General features: G+C 37.3%; 1 protein-coding gene across 4 annotated transcripts in view; it reads right to left on the bottom strand.

Annotated features, from left to right (window-relative positions):
• GUCA1C (guanylate cyclase activator 1C) overlaps positions 1 to 12,531 on the bottom strand; it is a 125,452-nt gene that overhangs the window by 34,864 nt on the left and 78,057 nt on the right. Inside the window, exon 1 of one of the 4 annotated variants that reach the window (XM_048926429.1) lies at positions 500 to 691. The exons of the other annotated variants lie outside the window; for them this stretch is intronic. Coding sequence (XP_048782386.1) covers positions 500 to 691 — 192 coding nt within the window. Of the gene's footprint in view, positions 1 to 499; positions 692 to 12,531 lie in introns of those variants that run through there. 4 annotated transcript variants of the gene reach the window in all.

A 12,531-nucleotide genomic window follows, 5' to 3' on the forward strand; every position in this document is an offset into this window, starting at 1 on the left:
CACAGAAATACATGTAAAACAATAGAAATCCATCTTTCAATGGTGAGAAGTTATTCAGCACATAATAACACATATGCTATTTCCAAAATATACTTGTATAGAATCATAGAATCACCAAGGTTTGAAAAGACCTAAAAGATCATGCAGTCCAACCGTTCACCTATTCCCAATAGCTCCCACTAAACCATGTCCCTCAACACAACATCCAGCCTTTCCTTGAACACCCCCAGGCTCAGTGACTGCACCACCTTCCTGGGCAGTCCATTCCAGTGCCTGACCACCCTTTCTGAAAAGTAATACTTCCTAAAGTACTTGGAACAAAGCATTCAAAATTATCTGCCAGACATTCACATTTATTTGTCGGTAGTTTTCCGTTGAATCTTCAGATTGACTTCCATTACCTCTGAATAGCCAGCACTACCAGCACTGTAAGACATACTGCTGAATGCATCAAGTGGTACAGCATAAGAAAATCGTGAAATTAAAAATGAATTCTTACCTGATTCATGTCAAAGGTGTGAAATACTTGTTCAACGTAGCTGTTAGCTTCTGGAGTAAGTCCATGCAGATCCAAGACGTGCTTAAATTCATGCAAACAAAGTTGCCCAGATGGGCACTCCTTCATAAATTTTGTATACCAGTGGTGAATTTCCATGGCATTAATGTCATCGGCTGACCCAGAAGCACCCATAGCATCAAACATACCAAGTAACCTTTTTCAGTATTTATTCATCCAAACGTTCACTCTTGCTTCCCAACAACAATCATTCAAACACCAGCTCTGAATCTGAGAGCTACTTTAAACCTCTTACAGAGTGCTACCAATATAGGCTAAGTAAATATAGCACCCTAGCAAGATTACCAGCGCCCAGTTTCAGAGCATCATGGTTTTATTAGCTGATCACAGTCTTTGTGCACAGTCAGTCTGCATAGCCTCGGGAGGACATGAGGACACATTATGCTGTTGGAAACTGTAGTGCTTAAGCTATGTGACGTGCCTAACATCAAGTAAGCAACACAGAGGGATTTTGAGAGTAGATAAAGAACTCTTAACAGTAACTTGTGGAGTCTTGATAGAAACTAGAACATCTAGTAACCTAAAGATTGTATGGGTTGCACTCAGTTTCTCTTCTCATTCTTCCTTTTCCTGGGATAAGAGCACAAATGACCATATACCGAGTATACGAGAGGACAACAGTGTTGACCAAGTCCTGCTGTGAGATCTGATAATGCATCTGTAAGAGCTGAAAGGTCTTTATGTAATAGAAAGCATATAAATTATGCTGTGGTGATTTTCAAATACTACCCTTAAGTAAAGCTTCCCCAGATAGTTCTTCTATTCTTATTACAATATTTGGATAATATTTTGGGTACTTTTTGGACAGCTGTCTTATAGCAACTGACTTTTCATTTTTAACACTACAGTATATACCTCAGACCAAGTATAAGTTTTTACCTTAAATGCCAAAACTGTAAGATAATTTGACTTGGATAACCTGAAGAAACTGAAAGTTCTTGTATGCTAAGCATAAAAATCATTTCCCCCACTGCCACTGCTCCAGACAAAAGCCTGTCATAAAGTTGAATACTAATAAAATTAATGGAGATAACATTATTTAAACTTTACACTGCCTGGTCTCATAAGCATTGGTTTGTATAAGAAAGCAGACTGATAGAGTAGAGATGGAGAAAGGTGACCTGCAGTAGAGAGAGCGTAAGGCTGCTTTTTTTGCATAGAGATATGCTTGCAGGAGAACACAGTCCAGCTCCCTATGAAGTTATGTGTGGCTGCATGAGCTCAATTTTCATTGGGGAAAAGAGTCAGGCTGGCGTAGCTGTGAACAGCCAACCCAACAGTTACCAGAGGCAAATCTTTAACAAATTTGATTTCAAAACTGCTAAGAAATTAAATGCTACTTTGGTCAGCCACCAAACCCAGTTTTCAGGCAACACAAGGGACAAGCTGTGGCGTACTGGTTGGGTGGCATGATTGAACTTGGGCCAAGCTGCCTCTGTATGTTTTGAGGAAAACAAAGTTAAGAGTAGTCTGCATGCCTTCATACACGCTCACTTGGTCATCTGGTATACTGAGTTCTGTTTAAGTCTTTATGCAAATAAAGATTTGAGATACACTAATGTAAGATAAAATGGCAAAGAAAAGGTAGCTTGAAGTAGCAGCCTTCAATCTTTTCTCTGTCATCAAATCTAAGATTTCCATAAACTGAAAATGCCAACATAGAATTTTTCAAGTGCATACCTACTAAATTTCTTATGCAACAAAAAGAAGAAGCATTTTAAAGCTCAAATATAATTCAGACTTCCATTTCTGCAAAAATAACAGGCACATTCAAAGTAAAACAAAAACAACAAAGTTTTCAACTTCCAGAAATTATACATGACTTTTCTTCCTCCCAATATAAGGCTTGAATAAAAGATTCTACAGTCATTCTTGTACATTTTCATTTTCAAACACAATTCTAAAAACTGACAGCATAAATGTAAGTATCAAACTAAACCAATTCAGTCCTTGAAAACATATGGCATGGAAGAATCTACTAAATCTGTTGTGTTTGTTCTTACAGAACCAAAAGTTAAAATGACAGAAATTCACATTTTAAGTAACTCTTCAAAATAATTATCAAGCTCTGCTAAATAAGGTATTTGAGAAATAAGAAAAAGAATGAAATATTGAACTTTAACATTTAATATAATAAGCATCTGAACAAACAAGGCATGCTCATTAGCAAAGGACATAATTTAAAAAAGGAATAAAACAAAATGGCCAGAAAACTAGAAACAGCAGTGCAATAGTCCAGGAAAAAAAAAACAAAAAACACGCAATAAGAATTGAATGCAAGTAGGAGAAGATGGTTTTAAAAGAGTTCTTGTAGGCCATGTTGTGTTGGAATAGCTTTACTGGTGATTTATAGTGATTATGTACATACAGAATAGAAGGGTTATGTTGGCAACGTTTTTTAGCAATTTAATACTATCCTTGTTTCCACACTGAGGAAAACAGACTTCTCTAGTTAAAACACAATTTTCTCAGACTCATTCTACTTGTGCACAGCCAGGTTATTGTACTTCCTCATATGTACAACCCAACAAGCAAAGTCCAGAAGTGTAATGATGCAGAATTCTGAGGTAGGTCCTGTAGACCTATAGGTATATGTAATAGAGAGAAAAGCAATCAGAAGAAGAAAGGAAACAGAGAGCAAAGACACTGACAGAACTTAGAGAATGTATAACCTTACAAGAAAGGATGGAAAAAAATGAATTGGATGCCATAAAAGAAGTACACAACCTGGAAAGAAGAAGCTGAGCTTATACACATCAGGTTGAAAATCAGAATTTAATTCCCAAGGTCTCCTCATTTGAAAGACCTCAACATCAACAGTTGTGCACTGAAAGCTATTGCTGGAGTAGTGCTTGTATCAAATATGTCCCATATGCTTAGCTTTCCCTGAACACAGATAGAAAAAAAACAAAACAGGTCAACTGTAACCTCTCAGCACTGTGCCAGAGTACACCCTGCACTTAGACCTTCATGATGTATTGGAGAGATTCAAGATTACTAATACCATTTGTAAAATAAATGCCGTTGCATCTCTGATAAAGTGCCTCGTTAATCTTGAGTTTTTTATGCATGATGCAATGAAATATAGGAGAAAATACAATGAAGCATTTGAAAACTAAAATTGCAGACAGTGAAACACATGACATCATGACAGACATCACGAGATCCCTCATAGAGAAGCTTCAAGAAAGTAAACTCTAACCTCATTATAATCCTCACAGAAAATTTTCAGTAAATCTCTCAAAGAGTTATACATACATACATACATACATACATATATATGCATCCCCAATTTCTGCAATTCACAGGAACAAGAAACTTGCACTTGAAGGATGTAGAAAAACAGAGTCATTTCGAATTTTTTAGCAGATACCATTGCTACAGTGACAACAAACTTACCTGTAACCAAAAAACCTGCAGGTCACTGAACTGAAATATCTTATTTTCCTTTGAGCTTAATGCAGCCTATCTAGAATTATTTGAAAAATTCTTGAAAAAAAAATTAGCAAAGGATCACTCTCAAAAGCCCAAACGTTTGCACAGTTCTACTGTGGAACAAAGTATAACAATTTCACTTGCCACAAAATGCTATGGGTTCAAATGGCAATTAGACAACTATGTGAAAGAAAAGTCCATGGAACCCATTTATTGACTTTGTTATAGGACTGAGCAGCCATGGGCTTCAAGAAACAGGGTGACTGAGGAGAATCTGTTCATCAGGAATATCCTCCTGGTCATTACCAGAAGTACTTCTGAACTGACTAGCAAGTACAGCTATTTTTATATTCTAGACATGGACCAGAAAACATTTAATTGCCTTATCTTTATCCAGCTGGTGTTCAGGCTGAAAGAATGGCGAGCAATGATTTTGGAAAAAAAATAACATGTTTCTGAAGAAGGTTCTATCCTAGATGGATGTCTGGCTGCAAGACAGGCAATCCCAGCTTATGTCTAATTTGTATGTTTATCATAAAAGCATTGATGTCAGTTATTTTTTTCCTTATAGCTTTCATTTTTATCTTCCCATCATTTTTTTTCAGTGTGCTCCTATGTGAAATTACACAATTCTGAATTTACACTAATAAGCGTGTAAATTTCTGACTTATTACTGTGCTAAGTCCTATGTCTGTTCTGTAAATGGCCAAAGCAAACCACATGGAGGAATTTGACTGCTATCAAAGACATACATACAGAGACAAAACTGAGTGTCACTGATACCAGCTAGAAAGAGAACAAAATCAGAAGAGTTGTGACAGTACAGACCAAAAAGATGACTAGATAGCAATTAACCTATAATTATTTTACTTATATGTAATTATTTTATTAGCTAGTTATCAGTGTAAACATTAATAGATACCTCTTGAAATTAATTTTGTAAACTGTCTCTAAATGGTTTGTGAGATTACTCAACTAATATTCTAATTCTACTAAAGCCCTTTACATAAAGAACTGAGGTGACATCATTATCCTTCTGGAACTCTTATACAACACTGATACCACTTTATCTTTCAAAAAAACCCACAACAAAACACAACAATGCAGAAAACAACTAAACTCATCCAATTCCCATCACTTCATGGGCAAAAAAAAAAAGAGGCAGAACAAATAATAAACGTTATTAGTCTTTTAAAAGCATACCAAATATTGTTTAATTAATGCCCTTAATTAATGCTTAAAAAATGATTGTACGAATGAAAACTGAACATATGTAATATGCTCAATACCACTATCCCTGAGAACAAATCTTTCATTTAATAAATAAATCGCAACTTGATTTGACAGCACTAATTGCATTTAATCTGTCACTCTTTGCAGGGGCAGAGTCTGTGATTATCTAAACATCGAGATTAGTGCTCTGTGAGAAGGGATTCACAGCACACAAAACATCGTGTTCCTTCTGAGTGCTTGGGCACAGAGAGACTCAGTGGGAAACTGGAGCAGGATACCAGGGCAAGGTCCCCCAGGCTACAAATGATCCATGTCTACTTGTACACAGACATTCAACCAACTTTAGAAGCCCAGCACACACCACTTTTTTTTTTTTTTTTTTTTTCCTTTGCTTACTAACTAGAAATATTTGAAATGGAATGCATTTACTCTGTGAAGGCAGTTGAGTAACTCTGCCATCTTTTCCCTCAGGCTACTAAGTATTTCTGAAACAACTGCTTTTGCAATTTACAGTTTTGCTGTGGTTTATGAACATACTCTGCTGTGCGGATGCTGCAAGTAAAGGACAACATTATTTTCACTTTTTTTTTTTTAACTGAATGAAATTCTTCAAGGGCGCTGTTTTGTTTTGTATCCTGGCTGAAAGCAAACCTGTATACCTTATTTGAATGCAGAAGTTCAATGCAACCTTAGCAAGTTCCTCAGCAATACAAAACGGGCAGGTGCTCAAGAGTGGAGAGGCCTTGCAGAGGGATCTTGGTGAAACAATTATCAGTAGTGTGAACTTCAGCAAGGGTAAATACAATTGTTGCACCTGGGGTTGGGCAATGCTGTCCAGGGACACAGACACAGACTAGGAGATGAACGGCTGTGGAGCAGCTTAGCAAAAAGGGACCTGGGGTGACAGCAGGTTCAACAAGATCCACCAGTGTGGACCTGGCAGCCAAGAAGGCAAACTGCCTTTTAAGATTCATTAAAAACAGTACAGTCAGTCAAAAAAGGCAATTCTCCCACTGTATTTGATGTTGGCGCATACTCACCTTGAATATTGTGTTCTGGACTCCGTAGTATTAAAAAAAAAAAAAAAAAAAAAAAAAAAAAGGTGTCAAGATACTTAAATTTGTCCAGAGGAGTGCAACAGAGCTTGTACTAGGGCTGGAAGGCATGTCTTGAGAGGAGAGGCTGCAGGCACTCAGATTGCTCCATCTGGAGAAGAGAAGGTTGAGAAGTGACCTCACTGCCCTCTGCAGGGCTCTGAGGAGAGGATGCAGAGGGTGGTGCCTGGCTCTGCTTCTGGGAACTGATGGCAGGGTGGGAATGGCACAGAGTTTAGCCAGGGGAGGTCAGATAGGCACTGGGTGCCCTAGAGAGGTGGTTGATGTCCCACGTTTGTCAGTGTTCAAGATGCATTTGGATGATGCCCTCATTAACGTCTTTTAACTTTTGGTTATCCTTGAAGAAGTCAGGCAGTTGGACTCAATGATCTCTGTAGATTCCTTTCAACTGAACTACTCTGTTCTATTCTAAATTAAATTTCTACTGAGAACTACTTAAAATATACATTCAAATGCAGAGAATTGTTAAATAGCAACCCATCATGGCTAACAATCCATATCAAAGGAAGGAACATCTAGTAACATACATCCATGTTTCATGTATTGTCAACAGCACAATGGACTAAAGCGATTACAAGAACTTTATAACCTATCCAAAAAATTTTCTCAGAATTTGTGCCAGTCAAATGTCAGCTTTTTCATTATTGTGTCAGACTGAAAAGGCTGGGAAGTTTTGTTTTCTTGTCTCTTTTTGTCTGAAGGATCCCAGATAGTTGAAAATAAGACCTCTTAATAGGATAGGACAAAGAAAATAAAGAAGAAATTGATACAATTTTATCTTACGATCAGCATTTGGCATTACACCCCGAGAGTCAATTCAGGAAAGTAAAAACAGCATGAAATTTAATTTAAAGGAAAGACATGAGAAAATATTTTGGCATTTTATATTTTATATTTCTCTAGAGGAATTTCATCACCACTGTGCTATGCAGCAATAAATGTGCTGCAAAGTTGTCTCACATCATTACAGTCTTAAAGTTAGTTCCGAACCATTGCAATCCTCAACAAATTTTAAGATATGAAAAAATACCAGTAAGTACAGCATTTATTCAAGTGTTTTTTGTTGTTTGTTTTTTTTTTCCCCACTGTATTGACAAAGAGAACTCCTCTGCATTTCACTCTGAAAAATGGATGGAAATACATATCTGAAAATCTACATTTCACTAAGAAGTTGCACACTGTGAGTGGGAAAGCACAACTTTGGTGCTTTTAGAAAAGGAATGTAAGTGCATAATCAATGCATGCAATTAAAATAAAGACAGGAAATCTGGTAGCGTTCAGAAAGTAAAGATTAATGTTTCCAGACAAAATTGCTGATGCATTACAGATTTCTACTTTTCATTTTTTAAACTATATTCATCATCATGTAATATGTCAGCATATTAGTGTTGACTGTTAAGAGAAAACCACTGGCACTCTGATCTCTGAAAAACTGGATTCAGGCTTGCAATACAAATTTGAAAAGAAAGAAGGGAAACATGGATTTAATTTCATGAAAAGTACTAAAGTGGAGGTCACATTTTCAGTTTGTGAAATCAAGTAGGTTCCTCTGAACCATGGTGTATAGGTGGAAATAAAGACCTCAGATGATTTTCAACCTAAAAGATGTCATTTTTAGAAATTCCCTTAATAATTTGGAACTTCTATTTTCTTAGAGACTACCGATATCTACTGAAGTGATACAAGCTTACAGGAAGACACAGGATGTCAGTAAAAAATTCTCCTGTATTACAAATCATACATTCAAGACATAACAGCAAGTATTAAAATGTTACCAAACTATTTTCCACGCAAATACATGATAGAAAGGGGGAGAAATTTATGTCTCTTCTAAGTTCATTTACTTATTAAATCACATCTCATCCTTGTAAAACATATCACAATGAAACATATAGATTATTTCTGTCAGAAAGTGCTGCTTGCATGAGCCTGGAAAACCAAATTTTAATTTGTTCTCCAAAAGTTCATATAAAGCATCACGCTGACCTAGTTCATCTAAGACAGAAGGCAGAGCTCCTGAAGCTTAAGTTTTACTCAAAGATTGCCACAGTATTTTATGGCAATAACCAAAAGTTAAAGCTGAGCTTAGGTTTTCTGATTAGGCATAACCCTTTGTCTCCTCCACATAATTTAAGAATACTCTGGAGTATTATATGTACTTATGTTATTAAATTCAAGAATATAAATCAAAAAATGCTCTATTCCTTCTCAATTAGCATCCACAAAGAATAATTATACATATACAATACCACATCATCTTGGAATGTTAGTTAATTGCATATAGTATTTTTATTTTACCTGTACATAGCATAATTCTGACTTATTTAATGGTTTGGGAGAAATGATAAATAAATAATGGTTATTCATATAAATAAGGAAAAAGGATTAGATTCAGGAGAGAAATACTGTATGTGCACGAAGAGAGTCGAGAGAAATTTGTAAAAGAAACAACAGCCAAACAGGAAACAGAGAAGAAAGACAGAAAAGGAGAAAGCAGTATTATCAAACACCAATTAATTCAGGAGGATATAGAAGCCTAGAAGAGCAATCTAATTCTTTACAATCATCTGGAGAATAACTGCATTTTCACAGCTGAGTTATCCTCCTATGCCTTAAAGGGGATATTGAAGTATTTAAAAATAATTATTCTGTAGTACTGGAGAAAAAAATGCCAGGGCAACTCATAAACCTGCCCTCGGATAGTAGTATAAACTTCCCTGGCGCTGCAAGACAGTATAGTACAAAACATAAAAAGGTCCCACAAAACAAATCTCTGTGCCTTGATAGGCAAGCAATTTGAACTTTGCATGAAGATATCTCATCATTAACTTTCACCTTAAAGCTACTTGGAAGCTGTTCCCTCTCTAAATTGAATTAGCAATATTTAGAAGCCAGAGAAAAGCAGCTTACAAATGGGCAGACTGAACTGCAGCTTCCCTGAATGGTCCTGCAGTGGTGTCTTCTGAGTTCATCACAGATCTGTGAAGTTTTAGAAGGTGGGCAAATATTTGTCCACAGGAAAACACAGCAACTGGGCACAAAGCACACGTAATCTGAACTAGTAAAACTAATCAAGCTGAGTACATATCCACCAAACTAGGATTACCAGGAGATATTTCAAAGGCATATATTTACTGGGGGAGGGAGCTCACAGCCAGCTGCTCTCTCACTGCCTGTCCTCAACAGGATGGGGACAAAATAAGATGAAACAGCTCATGTGTCTAGACAACCACAGAGAGATCACTTACCAGTTATTGCCACAAGCAAAACAAAACTCACTTGTTGAAAATTAATATAAATTACTGCCAATTAGAATGAAATAGGATGTTGAGAACAAAGACAGAACCAAAGAAAAATGTCTTCCCCTATCACTCGTTTTCCCAGGTTCAACTTCAAGTCTTCCATTGATTCCCCACTCCTCCTCCTCCTGCTCCACAAAGCACAGGAGGAACGTTGCAGGCAAAAAATCATAGAATCATTAAGGTTGGAAAAGACTTCTATGATCACCCAGCCCAACCACCAACCCATTGCCACCACACCCACTAACCATGTCCCTCGGTGCCACAAACACACAGTTCTTGAACGCCTCCAGGAATGGCAATTCCACCACCTCTTTGGGCAGCCTGTGCCACTGCCTCACAGCTCTTTCTGAGAAGAATGCTTTCCTAATATCCAACCTGAACCTCCCCTAGCACAACTTAAGGCCATTCCCTCTCATTCTATTGCTAGTTACTTGGGGGAAGAGGCTGACACCACAATGACTCCTCTTTGCAGCTGCTTCCTCTTCACACTTTCCCCTGCCCCACTGGCAGTCCTCTCAGTGGGTTGCAGTCCCTCAAGAGAAACGTGCACCAGTGTGGGTTCCCCATGGGCTACTTCTCCTTTAGGGCATGCCCACCTTCTCTACCATGAGCCATAAAGTGGAAAAGGAGAGGAGGCTGCAGGGAAACAAATGCTGTCCTCCTTAAGCTGCAGTGGAACTTCTCTGTCAGCTGGGGCACCTCTTTCCCCTCCAACTTCTTGGACATTTGTGTTCACAGGACAGTTTCTCACATTTCTGTCCTCGTTGTTACTTGGTGTCTGCACTCCCTTCCTCAGGCTGACCATGAGGTCTGCATGACCTAGTCACGCCCTATGGAGGGGAAAGCTTTAACTACTTTTAGCTCAGTAAGGGGAAAAAAAAAAAAAAAAAAAAAAACACAAAAAAACTTATGGAGGAAGACTGAAATCCTGCATGCAAACTGCATTTGAAAGACTTCAGTGCATGCCATTCCATTCCAAAAGCTAGCAGAAAATTTACTTAGTGGGCAGTTTCCAATTTAGTACAATGTTAAGTAGCAGAAATGTCTCAATTTTATGAGAATTATTTCTGTTTTTCAGCCAGCTGTATAAGATGACACTAAACCATCTGGCAGCAATCGTGTATAATTTTCTGTGTTTAAAATTAAAAAGCTAGACCAAAGGCCAACTCTTTCAGTGCTATTCAGTGTGTCTTCACCTTGTGCCTGTGCTATCTAGTGCCATCAATGTGTCTTCCACACAGTGCCAACAAGACAGAATTTTTTTTTTATTAAACTTACATTCCTGGTAGAAGAAGGCCACATTTTAGAAAAATGCTTCCATGTATGTCAATTAAGAAGCTGCAGAGCTGCAGTAAAAATATGCTGGGATCAGAAACAGCACATACAGATACCTGATTTAGTCACTTAATATCTCAGTTTCCTCCCAGTCTGTTTACTCTGCCTTTGGAAGAGGTATAGAAGAAAGATCTTCCCCTAGGCAATGTACAGCATATATACTCATATAACTAGCTGCATGCATGGTAGCTGGGAGCTCACTATGTAGAGCAGAGGAGCAACAGGATAAAGATTTGAGGAAAGAAGCAGTAAAGGAGGAAAGAAGTGGATGTTTCAGAAAGAATACCCATACTGCCTAGTTTACATTGCTTAATAACTGTCCTTGTATTATTAGATGCCCTAGGATTAATGCAAGTCGAGTTATGGATACTATTCAATAAATGAAGTGCACCCAGATCACAGACAGATGCTTATAACATCTGGCAACAGTACTACAAGCTTATGTGCTTGCATATTCAGTTATTGTGCAACTCACAGAATAAGGGAAGCTAGTTTCTTACAAACTTAATTTGCAAAAAATTCTGACTGTAAAGGCTGGCACTGATGGCATTTCAGATGCCTGTTCTGATATCAAGACAGATATACTTTCCCACATAAAGTGTTGAAAGGCTGAGTTTAATGCGTTTCTCCATGACGACAAAAAAGTCACCTTAAGAAACTACTGGTACTTCTGGCAATTTTATTGGACAATTACCCAGTTTTAGAAACATGATAACGTTAAAGCTGTGGTGTCATTTTTATAACACGTTTGAAGAAACTGTTTAATGCATGAACTAAAACCTGGCAGTTCAGTTATAGCATGTTCATAAACTTTTCCAAACTGTATCTGCTGAACCAAATAATAACAAAGAAGCACATAGTAGCAGTTTTTCCTCTGTTCAAGTTATTAAAAGCTTTTTGAGTGATTTCAAGATTTCTTTAATTTCGGAATTATTCTTCTCTCAGAAATTGACAGCACCTCTACTCACTCAAAAAGAAATATCACCTTTCTGCTAACAGATAGCTTCTTCATGGCTCCACATCTTCACTTCACAAGCTGTTTGTTCTTGAATAAGAAACCTGATTAAGTTTTGCCTGTCTAATCCTATGCTTTATCAGGTAGCTGTTCCTGAAGAGCAGAAAATTACTTTGGGAGTATGTTCATTTTAAGTTTGACCAAATGCCTCACAGTTTCAATGACTAAAGTAAGAGGCATATTTCCATACTTCTGTAACTCTCTCAATTGCTTAGCACATTACTTTTTTTTTTTTTTTTTTTCTTCAGGAGACAATTGGTCTAAAAAATATCTTCAGAATTTGGCATATAACTGTGCCTTTTACTGCAGCCTCAGAAGCCGATCCACAAGTAATTCAGTTTTACGCTCTGTGTAGAACACAGGGCATGATGAACCAAATCTAAAATGCAGTAAAAGGTGAAAAAGTACTTGTCAAGAGAGTTTACATAGAACTACAGCTACAGTGCATCTAGTTTTAATTCAAAGTGTAAAGGTGCAGAGATGTTTTCAAATTCTCATTCCTCCTTCAAATCATCATCT

Source organism: Lagopus muta, chromosome 1 (assembly GCF_023343835.1).
Source record: "Lagopus muta isolate bLagMut1 chromosome 1, bLagMut1 primary, whole genome shotgun sequence".
Classification (NCBI taxonomy): Eukaryota; Metazoa; Chordata; class Aves; order Galliformes; family Phasianidae; genus Lagopus; species Lagopus muta.